The sequence below is a fragment of the Salvia splendens genome, unplaced genomic scaffold, assembly GCF_004379255.2.
Source record: "Salvia splendens isolate huo1 unplaced genomic scaffold, SspV2 ctg873, whole genome shotgun sequence".
Classification (NCBI taxonomy): Eukaryota; Viridiplantae; Streptophyta; class Magnoliopsida; order Lamiales; family Lamiaceae; genus Salvia; species Salvia splendens.
In genome coordinates this window covers 1-16,489 of record NW_024599557.1, presented here as the reverse complement: position 1 = coordinate 16,489, position 16,489 = coordinate 1, and the positions used below count along the sequence as shown (strand labels likewise).

Genomic DNA, 16,489 nt, shown 5'->3' with positions numbered 1-16,489 from the left:
AATTTGTTGAAGTAGATCCCAATCTATCGATATTCTCCATGAGAGTCAGAATATTGAGAAATTGAAACAGAATTAGTGAACTAAGGTTCAGCAGCTTTTGATGAGCCCGAAACGAATGAAACATCAGCTGGTGCAGCGTGAATTGAACGTGGAATGAAGAAGATCCACGCGAACGTCGATGGCAGATTGAAGAAGATCGACACAGAGCAGATTGTGAATTGCAAGAGAATTGATAGCTTTTGATGAGCCCGAAACGAATCAAACACCAGCTGATGCAGCGTGAATTGAACGTGGAATGAAGAAGATCGACGCGGATCGTGGATGGCAGATTGAATTGAAGAAAATTGCGTGAAAATTGATGAAGATTGCTTGAAGATTGTGTGAAGATTGTATGAATTGAGAGAATGAAAGAGATTCACGTTTTTGATGAAGATTAATAAATTGATTTCCAAAAAATACCCCTCAGCATGTTTTTATTGAATAAATAATTAAATTAATTATAAATTAATCCTAACCATAAGATTAAAAAAATGGATGGCCCTAATTTGGTCTCTAGTTCGGCCTTAAGAATGGTTCGACATTGATCACATCCCTATATATATATATAATATATATATATATATTTTAAAATTCAATTTAAATTTACCTATAAATATACCTAATTCCATTCATTTTTTCACACCATTCCAACTCTTCAGCACTCATACTTTCTCTCACTCATACATACCGCACTACAAACCGATTTGATTGAAGAAGTTTGGGCACGTAGGGGAGGTGGCGGCGCAGTGTGAACACCATTGTGATGTTCAATAGATTAATATTTCATTGTATAATTTTTCCAGTACTTTAATACGACGAAAATGTAGTGTTAAATTTTAATTTCATCACTTATAGCCGTTTTTTTTCTAATTACGTATAGTCCGATAATTTTAATTATAATTGAATTAAAAATAAACGAAAAAAAATTGGGGCTATAGGAAGTGTCCGCCTATAGTGGCGGAAACCTTTTTTGGTCGCGGACAAAAAAACTAGAGCTGTGGACAACAAAGGGGGCGGGGCTATTGGGGACGCCCGCCTTATAGTGGACACTCTTAGAGTCATATCGATTTAAATTGAATTTAAAGTATTGCCATACAAACAACCTTTCTAATAGGAAGAGAGTTCCTAAAATAACTACTTACTATAAAACAATCTAATAATCGGATGTATTATTTGTAAATATCATGTTCGTTTAATACTACATGTTTATCGTTATTATTTTGTTTTATACATTCAGTACTATAATTCTAATATACTCCATTCATCCCAAAGAATATGCACTTGGGTTCGGTACGTGTTTTAATGCAAAATTGGTAAAGTAAGAGAGGGGTAGAGAGAAAAAGTAATTAAAATATTGTTAGTGGAGAATGTGTCTCACCTCATTAGAGTGAAAAGAGTTTTTAAAATTGGAAAGTGTATATTTTTGTGGAACATACTAAAAAGGAAAGAGTGCATATTCTTATGGGACGGAGGAAGTATTAAAAATCATTAATACATATTATAAAATATTGTGATGCAGATCATTAATATGACCTAATTGGTAGAGGAAACTTGAATTGGATGGAAGATTTCTTGGTTTTCTCGATTGCCTATATCACTTTCAAGAGGTACTTTAATACTCCATCCGTCCCAAGTTACTTGAGTCGTATTTCATTTCAGGTTATTCCAAGTTACTTGAGTCATTTCTCTTTTTGGATAAAAACAAAACATTTAATCACACGTACCTTTTTCTTTCTTTCACTTTACCCTCTCCCCTCTCTCTTTTTTTATTATTTCTTCTATTTTATTTAACTCACTAAACACAACTTTTTAAATCCCGTGCCGAAAAGAAACGCCTCAATAACATGACTTGGGTTTTTGGAAATTAGAAAAGTTGGGGTATCAATGATTTTGGGATGCCTTTATTAGTAGTCCGGATATTGTGCAAAAGGTATGTTTTTTAATTCAAAATCTTGATTTAGGGCAATGCCATGAATCCCCTCTTGTGCTTCTTCCATGCCCCTTGATTTAGTGGTTATCCATCAAGTTCAAGTACATACCGAAGGAAATCTTGCTACCGATAATTTCTGCACTTTGCCTATGTTTGCAGCTAAAGATTTCCACGCATTAGAGATGACATCATGGATGTCTGTAATAAGTTTTTTCATACTTAGATCATGCTTTAGTATTTCTTATATTCGTTAGTTTCTTATTTTTTCGTCTTTTATTACCAAAAAGAAACGAATGGGCGGCCTATATTTGTTGAGGTTGAATTCAATGTACCGTTATTTTTGTGGCAAGAATACGCAGTAACAAAGTCTATATTGTATACATCTAATAATCCAAACTCATGGTATAACCCCAAAAATAGAAGGATCGATTTTTTAGTCTGGTCTCACACGCTAAATTGTCATATGGCCAAGCTAGATTATATGGAGCATATCATACGACATTCGTATTAATCCAACATGAATACTAACTTAGCCCAATCTAGTTGTGCATGAAGTAATTTGATTTATTTGATTGTTTTTCCTTGTCACGTTGGATCATAGTGATTAAGTGACAAATTTGGGCGGAGATAATGAATTCTCAGTTTCGCGACACATATAGAAAAACAACGAATTTTTTACTAGTACTCCATAATATACTGTAGAATATATAGTTTGTATTGTTTTGGAAGCAACAATAATTGTTTCATTTTCAATTCATTGGAAGTGTTTTTGTATAGTTTTTTACAAAATGGGATCTCATATTTTGGAATATAAATGAATGTTAATAGTCATGAAAAATGCCAAAATAAGTAGAAAATCGATTTATTAATTTGGTAGTGCAAAGTAACATTGACAGATATTGCTGAAAATTTAAGGTTATCACTTTTGGTCTCTAAGTTATTAGTTATCCTTTCACCCACACCATCCTCATCTTATTCCTAATTCATATTTAAATGCAAAATAAAAAATTGGAAAAATAAAATAAATTAATTTTCAGTGGAGGAGAATAATCCTGCATTGATTTCGGCACCGCGGAATCTAGACCGTTGGTGAATGTTGATTGCTCTGTAACTGGAAAGGGTAAAAACTAACCATAGAGATCTATTGTGGTTGCATATTACTCATTTCGTCCCAAGATAAACAAAACATTTATTTTAGACACGGAATTTAAGAAATCAATATTTAAAAAGTTAAAATAGAGAGAGTAAAGTATGTGAGAGAAAAAAATAGAGAAGTAAAGAGAGAATAAAATAGGTGGAGAACAAAGTAAGAAAGAGAATTTTTTACTAAAAAATAAATGACTCACTAATAGAGAATATCTTAAAAAAGAATACGAATATTTGCATTAGTTTCTATTAGATCTATCATCTATCTTTCCTTAATTATGTGAGGTTTGGTGAGGTTAACTAACAAAATTAATACTAGTATTTTATTATTTTAAATAGTAAATTCCACTTATTTTGACCAGCTCAAAATTTATGAACTGAACTTTTGTTTTTTGACTGATGTGAACACGTTAGTTGCTACTTTGAATGCGTATCGAGTAAACCAACCTTCAATCGACTTTCATCTCACACGAGGCAATTTTAGGGGGTCAACGATTCTATTTTGATTGTTACTATACTAAGTAGCATTTTCTGAATGTACACATTTATTTTACACCAATTCGTTTGAATCTTTTACTAGTGATTTTGAGAGAATACTATAAATAAAACTATTCTATACCTTTTACTAGTGATTTTGAGACAATATGTAAATAAAAAACTGTATATTCTCTCTCTTTACTATTTTCCACATTAACTATTTAAATTATTTTTTTATAAAATACGTGCAGAAAATGAAATGACTCTATTACTATGTAACGGAGAGAGTATTATATCCTTTATTTTTCTTATTTATATATTTATTTTATTAAAATATTATCGTTTTTAACATTATGAAAAAATGTCGATTTGTACATATATGGGACAGTTAATAAAAACTAAAACTTCATAGTTTAATATTTCAATTTCAAAGTTCATAGGATGAACCGAAATTTGACCAAACTTCTAAATGACTATCAACCCGTTTTGAATTGATGGACTGCACAATCTTTTAGTACTCCCTCTGTCCCAACAAAGTTGAGTCATTTCCCTTTTTGATAAAAAAACAAAACATCTCAATCACTCTTACTTTATTTCATCATCTACTTTACTTTATCTTTATCTCTCCTACTTTTTTCTCCTTCCTACTTTATTTTATCTTTATTTAATATATTCAATTCAACACAATTTCTTAATCTTTGTGTCCAAAAGTTTTGTATCAACTTAATTGGGACGCATGTAGTATTTTTTTTATGCCAATTGGTTGGTGGGATTTTAGACTTTAGACCAAGTTGAGATACTTTTTATGTAAAGTTAATATTTTAATTTAAATACTAGTATAATCTATATACATCTAATAATACTTGAAATCGCATATTTTTACTAAGTAACCCTCCTATTGGTTTACGCCCTAACTTATTTACGATAACTGATCTCACATAAATTAAACTATCCCAAATTCCATTAACAATTTGTAGACCAACCAACTCTTCAATTAACACTAATGTCAAAAACCTTAGCACTTAATTCTACTTCAGCCTTAATCTTCTGAAAGTCCAGAGTCTTTGTCCTAATGATATGGAGCTTAGACATTATTATTTGTGGTGCCAAGTTCGAGCCCTCTTGATATCATTTCTAATATAATGATATCATTTCTAATCTAATTTCCTCCTCTCTATAGGAGTTTAAAAAAAAAAAAGCCTTAATGCATGGCGGTTCAAGTCACCTACTTCCGCTGCGGCGGCGTCGCCGTCGGCATCTCATTCTAGCACAAACTGGGCGACGCTTTATGCGCCTTCATGATGGCCAAGACCTGGTCCACCACCGCCGGTGACTCACAGCCGAAGTTTAACGCGGCCGCCTATTTTCCGCCACGGGATAATAGCCACGCCGTCCCGGAACCGTCGATGAGAGAAGATCTCATGGCGGGAATATTTTCGTTCCCGGAGTCAGAGATCGCGGCTCTCCGGGAAAGATGCTCCTCCGTGGGGGGCGAGCGGAGGCCGAGCCGGGTGGAGGCCTTGACGGCTTTTATATGGACCCGGTTCATGGGCGTGAGATCCGAACCGGGTAAAAAATGTGCGTTGTTGCATTTAGTGAACCTGCGGGGCGCAGCTGGACCCACCGATGTCGAAACATAACTTTGGGAACTTGATATGGCAATCAAGGGCGAACCCGGGGGGCCGGGGATGACGGCGCTGAGGTTGTTCGGAAAATGAGGGATGCCGTGGACGCGGTCAACGGAGGGTATGCGGCTGGGTTGAAGGGTGGTGATAATTTTATGGAAGAGAATGCCGGTCTGGTTTGTAATGAGGGGGTGGTTTGGTTGGGTTCCCCTTTCATGAGGTGGATTTTGGGTTTGGGTCGGCCTGGGCTGGTTTCCGGTGATGAATACGGTTTATTTTCGGGATGGGTGGAATACAAGTGTTGATTGTATTGAGTAAACATGATATGGAGAAATTTCAAGAGTCATTTTTTCTGAGTAATTTGTAAGTAAAATGGACAATATGTCAGTATGCACACACCTCACATATTTATTTCCTTTTTTTTACAAGGGTCATTGTATATGTTTCAAAGTTTGTATTATAAATGATTGTGTTTACGTGTTTTCCATTTCTAAATTTATTTAAATCTCAAGTTTTAATAGCGAATGTCAACTTTGATTGAGAATACAATCAAATTTTAGAATAGATACATTAACGAATTAAAAAAGTAAGTGAAGTGAATAGTTAATGAGAAAAGGACTCGAAGCCCACGCATAATAATTGCTACAACTATTTTCCTTTTCAAATGAGAAAACAATTAAAAACAAGATGAAAAAGCGAGTTTTTCAAAGAACGTAACCAAACAGCGCTTTCAAGCATAACCGCCAAAAATCAGAAAAACGTCGACGGTAGTGGAAGTGGGCTGACAATTTTTGGCACGACACGAACCCGCACGAAATTAACGGGTATGTGTCAAGGCTTATTGAGTTCGTATCCTTATCATGTCGACACGATAACGACACAAAAACTTTGTGTTGTGTTCGTGTTACACGTTAAGAAATAATATTAATATATTATAATAATAATACTCCCTCCGTCCCGGGCTACTCGCTCTTTTCCTTTTCGGCACGGAGATTAAGGAATGAGTATAGGAAAGTCAAAAATGACGGCTGTGGGTGAAAATTTTTACTAAAAATGGAAAGTGCAAGTAACTTGGGACGCCCAAAAAGGAAATAAGTGCGAGTAGCTTGGGACGGAGGGAGTATTATTTTTATTTATTTTAAAATTTAAAATTTAATATTAGAAATAATATTAATATATTATAATATATTATTATATGTGTCGTTATTGTGTCGTGTCATATATGTGTTGTTATCGTCTCGTGTTGACCCGAAGTGGTTCGTGTCGGTAACGGGTTCGTGTTCGTGTCTGAGGGTAGTAGGTCGTGTTCGTGTTTAGAGTTTTTTTATCGGGTCATGTTCGTGTTTGTTATTATCGTGCCGGAGACGATAACGACACAACACGCATGATTTGCCACCATAGCGTGGAACGGTAGTCCACTTCAAGTTCATTATCCTCATTCACATCTCTCTCTGTCACTCACTCTCTCTCTCCATCAAAACATGGCAGCTCGCCGGAATCTCTCCCTCATCTTCTTCCTAGCATTCTCCACTCTCCACTCCCTCTCCCAATCACAGTCCGACCCCATCCTCTACGACATCTACCCATTCATCCGAGTCTACAAAAACGGCACAATCCAGCGATTCATTGGACAAGACTTCTCCCCTCCTTCCACCGATCCCGCCACCGGCGTCCAATCCAAAGACATCCACTTCTCCCACCTCTCCGCCCGCCTCTACCTCCAAAAACCCCGCCGGCAAACTCCCCCTCCTCATCTACTTCCACGGCGGCGGCTTCTTCACCGAGTCCGCCTTCTCTCCGACCTACCACCACCACCTCACCTCCCTCGTCGCCGCCGCCAAAATCGCCGCCGTCTCCGTCAATTACCGATTAGCCCCGGAGCACCCCCTCCCCGCCGCCTACAACGACGCTTGGCTCGCCCTCCAATGGACATTCTCCCGCTCCGATCCGTGGATAAAAAATCACGCCGATTTGGGGAAAATTTACCTAGGCGGAGACAGCGCCGGGGCGAATATAGCCCACCGCATGTCCATCCGGGTCGGGTCGGATAATTTAGGCCCGGGAATTAATCTGCGAGGGATGTTTCTCAACTGCCCGTTTTTTCTGGGGAAGAAGGAGATCGGGAATGAGTCGGGAGATGCATATGCGGAGGAGCAGATGCGGAAGCTGTGGGTGTATGCTTACCCGGGTTCGGAGGCGGGTCTGGACAACCCGCTGGTGAACCCGGGTATGGATCCGGGGCTGGGAAGGTTGGGGTGCGGGAGGGTGCTTGTGTACGTGGCGGGGAAGGATGTGTTGAAGTTTAGGGGGAGGTACTACGCGGCGGCGCTGAGGCGGAGCGGGTGGAAGGGGGAGGTGAAGGTGGTGGAGGTGGAAGGGGAGAGCCACGTGTTCAATTTGATCAACCCGAATACGGCCAAGGCTGCCGCCATGGTTCGAGTGTTGGCTTCGTTTCTCAACCAGTCGTGATTTTAGTATTATCTTTTTGTTTTTAGTTTTATTTTTATTATGAGGAAATATTAAAACCGTGTTATCCTCATTGTCTGTACCCTGGATCTACACTAATCAGTTGGCGCCAGCTTGTCGGTGTACGCTGTACACTCTATAGTAAATTGCATGTGAACCAATTGCTATGTTTAATACTCCTTGCTTCATAATTTATGGTCATTCTGTTATATTTAATGAAATACATTATATAATAATTTTTTCTTAGGAGAAGCTAGGGAAACATAATTTCTGAATTTATGTTAGTAACTGATTTCAGTTTGTATTGGTTTTGCTGTGACATAGCGCACACAGATAGACAGACAATAAGAATGTAAAGCTATGTAAAATGATCAGGATTACTTTAAATTCTACTCCTAATGGTCCCAATTACTCGATAAATAAATGAGCAAATGATTATATGATAGTAGTAGATAAGTTGATCTATAGATTAATTTAAATGGTACCGATTGATCCTTCCCACCAAAAACAAATTATTGCTTTTTAAGTCTTAACTGTGCGTGTATGTAAGTCTCATTTCAATTAAATACATATAGGGAGTATATCACCAATGTTTGCTAATTATCAAGACCTATAATTATCAAGACCTCTTTTAGAATAGGAATCGAATATTGAATATTGTCAATTTCTCAATTAACAGACTAAACTAATAATTACAAGAGCAAAGAAGTGCAAGATACAACAAGAACTTAAGCTACACTTAGATCTCAACCTGATCTAACCCCAAACCGTTCACAAGTATCATCGGCGCACTCAATAATACACAAGTTAGTACTCCCTCTGTTCCATAGTAGTAGAGTTATTTTGTCATTTTTCTACGTTGCATAGTAGTGAAGTCATTTCTTTTTTTTAGTAAATGTCAACACATTTCATCCCACTCACTTTACTCTCTTTTACTTTATTCTCTTTTAATTTTTCTATCTTTTTCATTTACTACTTTATTCTTCCTTTATCTAACTCACTGAACACAATTTTCTTAAATCACGTACCCAAAAAAATACCCCCACTACTATGGTACGGTTGGATTATGTAACAAAGCTACAAGTCTAAACATAACAGTGAATCAAACATGTAAAACAAGTGGAAACGTTGAAGGTATTGATGGCTCAGTTCGCACTTACACATGTCACTCGCAAACCTCCGATTTCACCGAAGATCGCTAGGGAAGCTACTGAAAAATACCTGAAGTACTTCTTACTAGGGATGTTAATCGGGCCGGCCCATCGGGTTTCGGGCCAACCCGCTTGGGTTGCGGGTCAATCGGGTGCGGGCTAATCGGGTTGTGATTTCTTTCGGGTTATAAAAGTTCAACCCTGACCCTAAAAGCTCGGGTTTTGGGCTAGCCCAATGAGTTAATCGAGTTGCTACCGATAAATATTAACATGTGATCAATCCAATAAATAATGATGAAAAATAGTTATATTTATAAAATGTAAAATATCTAATTATGATAAATTTGATATATATGCTTACACACAATCATAAACATGATCAAATACTAATATTTGAGATATTTTTTGAAAATTTAATGCATGCTTTAGAAATTGAAATATTTTTTTAGTGATTTTGAAGTTTTTAATTTATTTATTAATTTTATATTAATAAAAATTCAATATATAATTTGTATATTTAATATAAAACTGAAAATTATTTTTTTAGATATCTATATTATAAAATTAATCAATGAAGTGTCCAATTAGAAGTAAAAATATTGAATAATAGAAATTTTATCTGGTTTTTCGGGTCTGGCCCTTACTGGTTGGGGGTTAATCGGGTGCGAGCTAATCGGGTTTTAATTTTTTCGGGTCAGAAATTTCCGGCCCTTAACCTATAAATTTGGCAGGCTATTCGGGCCAGCCCACAGGTTGCAGGCTACACTAACATCCCTACTTGTTACAAAAACTTTAGGTCGAACTGACTATCACATGACGGTCACCGCTACAACACACAACCACAATAGTGCTCTCACCCTCTCATAGTAAACTCATAAATCAGAATGTAAAACTAGGGGTGGGTAGGTACGGTATACCTTACCGAAACCACCATACCGTATACCTTACCGTAAATTCAGTATGCGAAAAAATCATACCTTTATCTTACCAAATTTTTCGGTATACCGAACTTCGGTATACCTTATTTTCGGTATGGAGAATTTTCATACCGATATCGTACCTCATTTTTGGTATGCCGTACCAAAGTTCGGTATACCATACTTTTGCGGTATACCTTACTTTCAATATCAATGAAAATTGAATATTTGAGTTTTTAGAATACTATTATATTTTATAGTAATTTAAATAATATACGGGTATTATATAGTATATTTTATTCATATTATATTATATTCACAATAAATTTTATAATTTAAAAATATATAAAATACTTTATAATTATTATATATATATTTTACGGTATATACCTTAAGTATATACCTTAAGTATATACCGAATTTCGGTATAAAAATTCATACATTTACCTTACCGAAATATTTCAGTAAGATATCATACCGTACCGAAAATTCGATATTTTTGGTATTTTTTCGGTACGATGAGGCCGGTATTTCGGCATTTCGGTATTTTTCCCGAACCCTATATAAAACTACGAAAAAATGAAATAAACCAAAGTATAAACATAGGGACAAAATGAAATTATGAAAAAATCATAAAGGTCCCAATGTACTCGACAGGTAAGGGGGCCTAATAAGGTTTATCAACTCAAATGCTACTGATTGATCCTTCACACCAAAAATAATTTATTGCTCTCAAACGTACATTGTAAACAATAATGAAGGCAAAAAATTATTAGTGGGATAAACTAAAATGGAAAGTAAGACATTTTTATTGGAACGGAAGAGTATATTTTTCAACTTCAATACTTCTTGAGTAGTAGTAGTAGAAGAAAAAAATGACTATAAAATGGAGTATTCAATTATTTCACACCTATTCGGATATTATTGAATCATGTATGTCCATTCCTCAGTATCAACGCAAGCATTCAACTCTATCATTTTAGGAAATGACGAAAGTAGCCCTAAACCATCTGAGGTGCATTGGCAAATATGAATCCCCACCACGAGAGCAAATATGAATCTCTCTCTCTCTCTCTCTCTCTCTCTCTCTCTCTCTCTCTCATCACAGTCCATGAAATAATCTTCATACCAACTCAATTATTCTGATTTTCGAGCTTGTATTCTCCTGAAGATGAGCAGCAGCGGGAGCTACTACTGGGCGCAGAATTGCGGCAACCACTTTCAAGCCAAGGGAATTATCGTGGTTTTCGCCTGGGTGCCGTTTAGCGAACCTCTGTTGAATGATTGCATCGCCTTCTACTCTTCTCTCGGATGGAACTCTCTGGTTTGCCGCTCCAAGTATCTCAACCCGTACGCTCTTTTTCCTCTATTTATAAGTTTTCTCTCTCACTTTTACCATTTCCGAACTATTTTTTGTGATTCAGTATTGTAGCTTCTTGAAATCAATTTTAGGTTATACTCCCTGTGTGGTTGAATTGAAAGCGGCGTGAGTTAGTTAATTTGGTGATTGCGTTGGGGGACTGAGGTTGTTTTGGAGATATGTCTCTTTATAGTGGAAGAAATATTTAGCTAATTTCGTCTCTTAAAGAAAAGAGGATGACCTTGTTTGCAATTTTAGGTCCTAATATGAATTGCAGATATCGTTATGGAGTATATGAAATCAGCCTTTTAACTTAGCCCGTACCTTTATGTGGTAAATGGTCATACCAAATTAGCAATATCAAGTATAATTACTGCACTTTCTTATGGAGTAGATGTTTTGTGAGCTAATTGATGATTTAGGACTCAATTCAGAACAGGTTTTGACATTCTGTTTTTCCTGTAGTTTCTTTCCGGAGAGAGCTACATCACTTGCTTTTGCTGTCCTAGATGAGCTTGTCAAGGTCAGTATTGCATCGTTTTTTTGTACTCTCGGAATGTTATACTTCTTAAAGGTTTTCCCTTAAATCATGCATTCATGATTTGTTTATTGGGTTGCTTGAAAATCATTTGAGTTATAGAAAAGTAGTTTTTCCCCAGTTAACCTAGAGTGAATTGTTTGCTTTCCAGATATGGTTTGGTGAAAATAATAAGCTGGTCTTCTTGTATGTGTAGGAGCTCAAAGGTGGAATATGTCCTGTAGTACTTGCAGCTTTAGCTGGTGGTTCTAAAGCATGCATGTATAAGGTTTTACAGGTAATGTGAATGCATTAGAATTGTCGTAATGAGTCTTTGTGATTGTTGACCTGTTCACATGTTATGTTATTAGGCTCTTTGGTTCAGAACTTTGTCATGCATTCGCATCAATTAAGCCTTAAACTGATTCTGAGTAAGTTATATTTCTTAGTCAGTAAAAGAAACAAACTCAAAATAATTAACTGCATACCATCAACATACACACAGATCAGCTTAGAGCAGTGTGTTTGCGAAACTTGCTCCTTGCTTATTCTGGCTGTAGCATGCTAGTAATTCATTTCCCGATTGATGCAGATTATTGAAGGCTGTTCTGAAGTTGAACTCAATATGGTAAGTTTAGACAGTGATTGTCGGGTGGATTTGTAAACCGTAAACCTTCTTTTAGTTATCAATTTGTTGTTTTACGTGAAGGAGGACCGTAGGTTGGTTGCAAGCTGCATCTCTGGACAGATCTACGATTCTGACCCCATCGATTTTACAACCGACTTGGGTGCTCGATTTGCGCTGCATCGCTCCGTCCTCAAAGTTCCTGGTGCAGCTAAGCTAGCATCATTTTTAGCAAAAGGTGTTACTTTGAGCTTGGATGCTTTATTTCTCACGAGATTCGGTTCCCAACAGGCTGAATACTTGCAAACTCTTTATTCTTCTGTGGTGAGTCACCGACTGTATTCTGGCTTTCCAATAATATCCTTCCTTTATATTGTTTTCATCCTTCTTCCCCTTCTGTGTTTTTGCTGGTAGCGTTTGGGGGCCCCCTTTCTCATTCTATGCCCAGAAAATGAAGACATTCCTTTTTCAACCCTATGTACCTTTGCAAAGCATTTACTGGATGTGGGCGGTACTGTCAAAATTATAAAGAGATCTACCTCTTCTCATCTAGGTTAGTTTCTAATAGCTTGACTTTTTCTCTATTTTGCAGCTTATGCCAAATTTCTTTTTTTTTTAAAGATGAAATAATCCTCTGTTGTAATTTCTACAATCTCACTAGTTCCTGCAGCTTCATGTTATTCTTTCTGCTTCATTAATATCAATAATTCTCAATTAGATTTTATAGTTCGAGGTAGGGCAAAACATTACGCTGAATCAATTATTGCATTCTCGCGAGATTCTTCACGAAATTTGAGGCTCAACTGAACAAACAAGTTAGTAATTTTCATTAGAGTGCCTCCTTGAATATCCTGATGTTAGTTCAAGATCCAACAGGAATAATGATCCAGAAGGTAGATAAGTGTATGGACATTTCTCAAACTCCACTGTGCAACTTACTTCTGTTGCATGGTTTATAAAATGAAGACATTTTAGCATGCAGCTGCTTTAGTTCTCATATGACAATGATTTATCCCCTGTTTGCGTTTGGCAACTAGCATGATACAATTGGCAATTTCTCTTATGTGGTCTGCCTTCCATTTTTTAGAAAAAGAACATTAGTTCGAAGTGAATCGAACCATACACTACAGTTTTTGTGACACTTATTAGTTAGAAGTGAAAACAATTGAAAATTTCTTTTAACTTTAGTATCTTATATACACCTCTCGGTCCTCTTTGTCTGTCTTGTTTGTTAGTGCCTTATCATAATTAATGGTCCTCGGATATGCTTAATTCTATATTTAGCACTTTTACTGATAGAAATGTAATCAAATGCAAACTCTAAATATTGTACAAACTCCAAAATATGATCTGGACCGTTTAAAAATGTCAACAAATTACAAAATAACAGCAACAAAAACACGGTGTTGACATTATGTTGATATTGTGTTGACTTCTATTGATATGGAGTGAAAGGCATAAGTAAAACAAGAACTGGAATTCAATATAAAAGAAGAACAATCCTCCGAAGAGGCCTACGGTTGATACCGCCCTAATACACTTTATTTTCCGGGATATCTAGCTCTTCTAAAGATGAGCTATTTATAGGGATCCTCCGAACTCTAATCTAGGAAAGTGAATCAACCTATAAATAAACAAGGAAACAAATCCTCAACATTTAAAGTAATCCTTCAGTAATCTCCATAATAATGAAAATAATCTCAAGAGATAATGGAGATCATTAGCTTGATCTCTATCATCTATTGACATCAAAATCTTGAAAATTTACACTGTATTGACATTGTGTTAACGTTGTGTTGACACTGTGTTGAAAAATTTGGAGTTTGTACAATATATGAGTTTGCATTTTATCACTACTCTTTACTGATATGCCCATATTTGGTTTATTTCACATAATTTTTCAAGCACTATTTTCATGTCGTTCTCTATCTGTCCCCCTCCACTCCACTCCCCATCATGTCGTTCTCTTTCTGCTATCTCGATTGATTTGTCATTTGCCTTTCACAGGCCATCATCAGCACCAATCAACGCAGTGCATAGCTATAACCAAGTTGCTTGAGCAGGCTGTTTCAATTTTCTCAGAAAAAATTCAGAAACTTGGAGAAAAATCGAACATGGAAGATATGCATGATGTTATCTCCCCCATAAGATATAATCTCCAGAATTCAGCAGTTCTCTCAAATACAAATGACCACTTCCTCCTGCCATGCTCATCAGAATATGAAAAGAGCAGACAGCTAAACGAGAGGTCATCTTATAGTCATCTGTCAAGCCCTCGTATGTGCACAAATACTGTTCTTGGCCAAGTGCTGTTCGATGCTTGTGTTCCAAAAAATGTCGAAGGTTGGGATATTAAGTTCTCGGGGAGTTTGAATGGAGAACCGTTTGCTTCCGTACGGAGACGCTCCCCCTTTTGTGCAATGAAACAGAGATCAAGATTATGAAGAAGAAGAACTCAGGCTACTGTAAATAGATGTCACTGTAGTTCCTGCAGTGATTTTTGTCTGTGCTAACATTTTGTAAATTATTTCATTCACTATTGTAACTTGTAATAATCTTCAACCTCTAGTTGTGAAGGGAGAAATAATATTGACCATGTATTATAAAAAGTTTTCAGTCTATTTATTTTAATAAATTTACTAATTTTAAGTTTATTTAATCATATTACTATAATACATCAAACACTCAATTATACAATGCACATCATTTCGCCTCTTGAGAAACTCCTCTTTGTAATCAAAGTTGGTTGATCTAGATCGATTACGTATATCTTATATTCGTTAGTTGGTTTGTATTCTGCTTTAGCCTATGGTACGTACGTTTTGCTTATACTGTTATGAGAATATTTAGGCTCTTGTCTCGTGTTTCAGTCTCGTATTTTATTCTTCTTGTTGAGTTTACAGTGACTCTTGAAATATGAAACACAAACCGGAAACAGTAAGAAATAGAAGACTCAATATGTTAGATTACAGAAAAAGAGAACAAAATCTACATCAAATTTCTAATGTCATCAATCAGCAACATCCAAAACTAACAAATCAGCACAATTTACAACAAAAATCAGACTAATTTTACAAAATACATGATCATTTCTTCCTGCCAAAAACACCCATCTCTAAGGCCTTCATCTCATCTATACTTCCCAAACTCTTGGGTGTTCTCTTCAGTCCAAACCTCTCCCTCCATCGGTTCGTGCCCTTCGCCCTCCGCGACGAGACATCCTCACAACCATCGTCACTAGAAAGGAGCTCGTCTCTGAGGGTTTTTGCCTTTGTGAAGCTCTCCCTCGATGGCAGCATTTTGCCATCGAAGAAAACTTCATCTGCAGAGATCATAGAGTAGTTCCGGACAGAGAACTCAAAATCCGAGGACACCGGGGCCTCTCTGTAGCTCTTCTCCAGCTTGACTGGCTCAAGAAAATCACTTGAAAACGAGATTCTTGGCCCTGCGTTCGCGCTGTACAAGGCTTGATCGTTGCTCGACATGTTCAAGCAAGCCATTGTAGAATAGAAGCAAGATCAAAACTCAAATCTTGTTTGCTTTATTGTTGGAGTTGCCATGCAATGTGTTAGAGCCCTCTTTATATAGGACTATTTCAAATTTTTGAGCAGTTGAAAAATGTGGATGTGACCCTTTATGCTGATGAAGAAATGTGATGAGCATATAATAATGTTTTCATAAATCTATGTATATCAAATATTAAATCATGTAGGATGACAAATTTTAAGTATTTTTGTGTGCCTTCTCACTAGTAAAAGCTGGCATAGTATTGTGGTGAAAGGGTTATAAGAGCATCTTAATCTTGGAGGAAACAGTTGGATTAAGCTAAAGATAAACTAAATAAAACAATCAAATAAGTCTTGATTCATCTCTCATGCTTAAAATAATTTTATATGCGTATCTCACCTAGATTTTTTTGTGGTTGTTGAACTGGACTTAAGCTGTCTTCATTAAAGAGTAAGATCCAAAAGCCATGAGCTACTTCTAGGAAATTTCTTAAAACCAAGTATCAAATATCATTAATTACCAGTCAGTTTAGTCAAATGATTCTGTTAAAATCCAGCTTGTGTCATATTTTAATTTGCTCATTTCAACAGCTGTATATTCTTTTTTGTCAAGAAACTAAATTCAGATCTATTTATATGCAAAATACTATGGTAAAATTTTTGTTTTGAATGGAGGAATCTAAACCTGATTATATATGTCCATGAATCACAATAATTCATTCATATTTTT

The 16,489-nt window shown here is 36.2% G+C and overlaps 2 protein-coding genes and 1 pseudogene across 2 annotated transcripts; 2 read left to right on the top strand and 1 right to left on the bottom strand.

Moving 5' to 3' along the window:
* Positions 1-6,643: 6,643 nt before the first annotated feature.
* LOC121791677 lies at positions 6,644-7,874 on the top strand (annotated as a pseudogene).
* Positions 7,875-10,813: 2,939 nt separating this feature from the next.
* On the top strand, positions 10,814-14,907 carry LOC121791684. The gene is made up of 7 exons (XM_042189543.1): positions 10,814-11,101; positions 11,577-11,634; positions 11,846-11,926; positions 12,221-12,256; positions 12,338-12,577; positions 12,668-12,806; positions 14,261-14,907. Exons 1-7 carry the CDS (start codon positions 10,923-10,925, stop codon positions 14,695-14,697), a joined length of 1,170 nt encoding a protein of 389 aa, XP_042045477.1. The 5' UTR covers positions 10,814-10,922; the 3' UTR covers positions 14,698-14,907.
* Positions 14,908-15,291: 384 nt separating this feature from the next.
* On the bottom strand, positions 15,292-15,952 carry LOC121791679. The gene has a single exon (XM_042189539.1). It carries the CDS (start codon positions 15,751-15,753, stop codon positions 15,340-15,342), a length of 414 nt encoding a protein of 137 aa, XP_042045473.1. The 5' UTR covers positions 15,754-15,952; the 3' UTR covers positions 15,292-15,339.
* Positions 15,953-16,489: the final 537 nt, after the last annotated feature.

What these genes read in the sequence shown, in the direction of transcription:
- LOC121791684 (XM_042189543.1), top strand. Translation starts at nt 10,923, where the DNA reads ATGAGCAGCAGCGGGAGCTACTACTGGGCGCAGAATTGCGGCAACCAC. An exon ending in AAACTCTTTATTCTTCTGTG is followed by an intron (nt 12,578 to 12,667) that starts GTGAGTCACCGA and finishes TTTTGCTGGTAG; the next exon opens with CGTTTGGGGGCCCCCTTTCT. An exon ending in ATCTACCTCTTCTCATCTAG is followed by an intron (nt 12,807 to 14,260) that starts GTTAGTTTCTAA and finishes TGCCTTTCACAG; the next exon opens with GCCATCATCAGCACCAATCA.
- LOC121791679 (XM_042189539.1), bottom strand. Translation starts at nt 15,753, where the DNA reads ATGGCTTGCTTGAACATGTCGAGCAACGATCAAGCCTTGTACAGCGCG.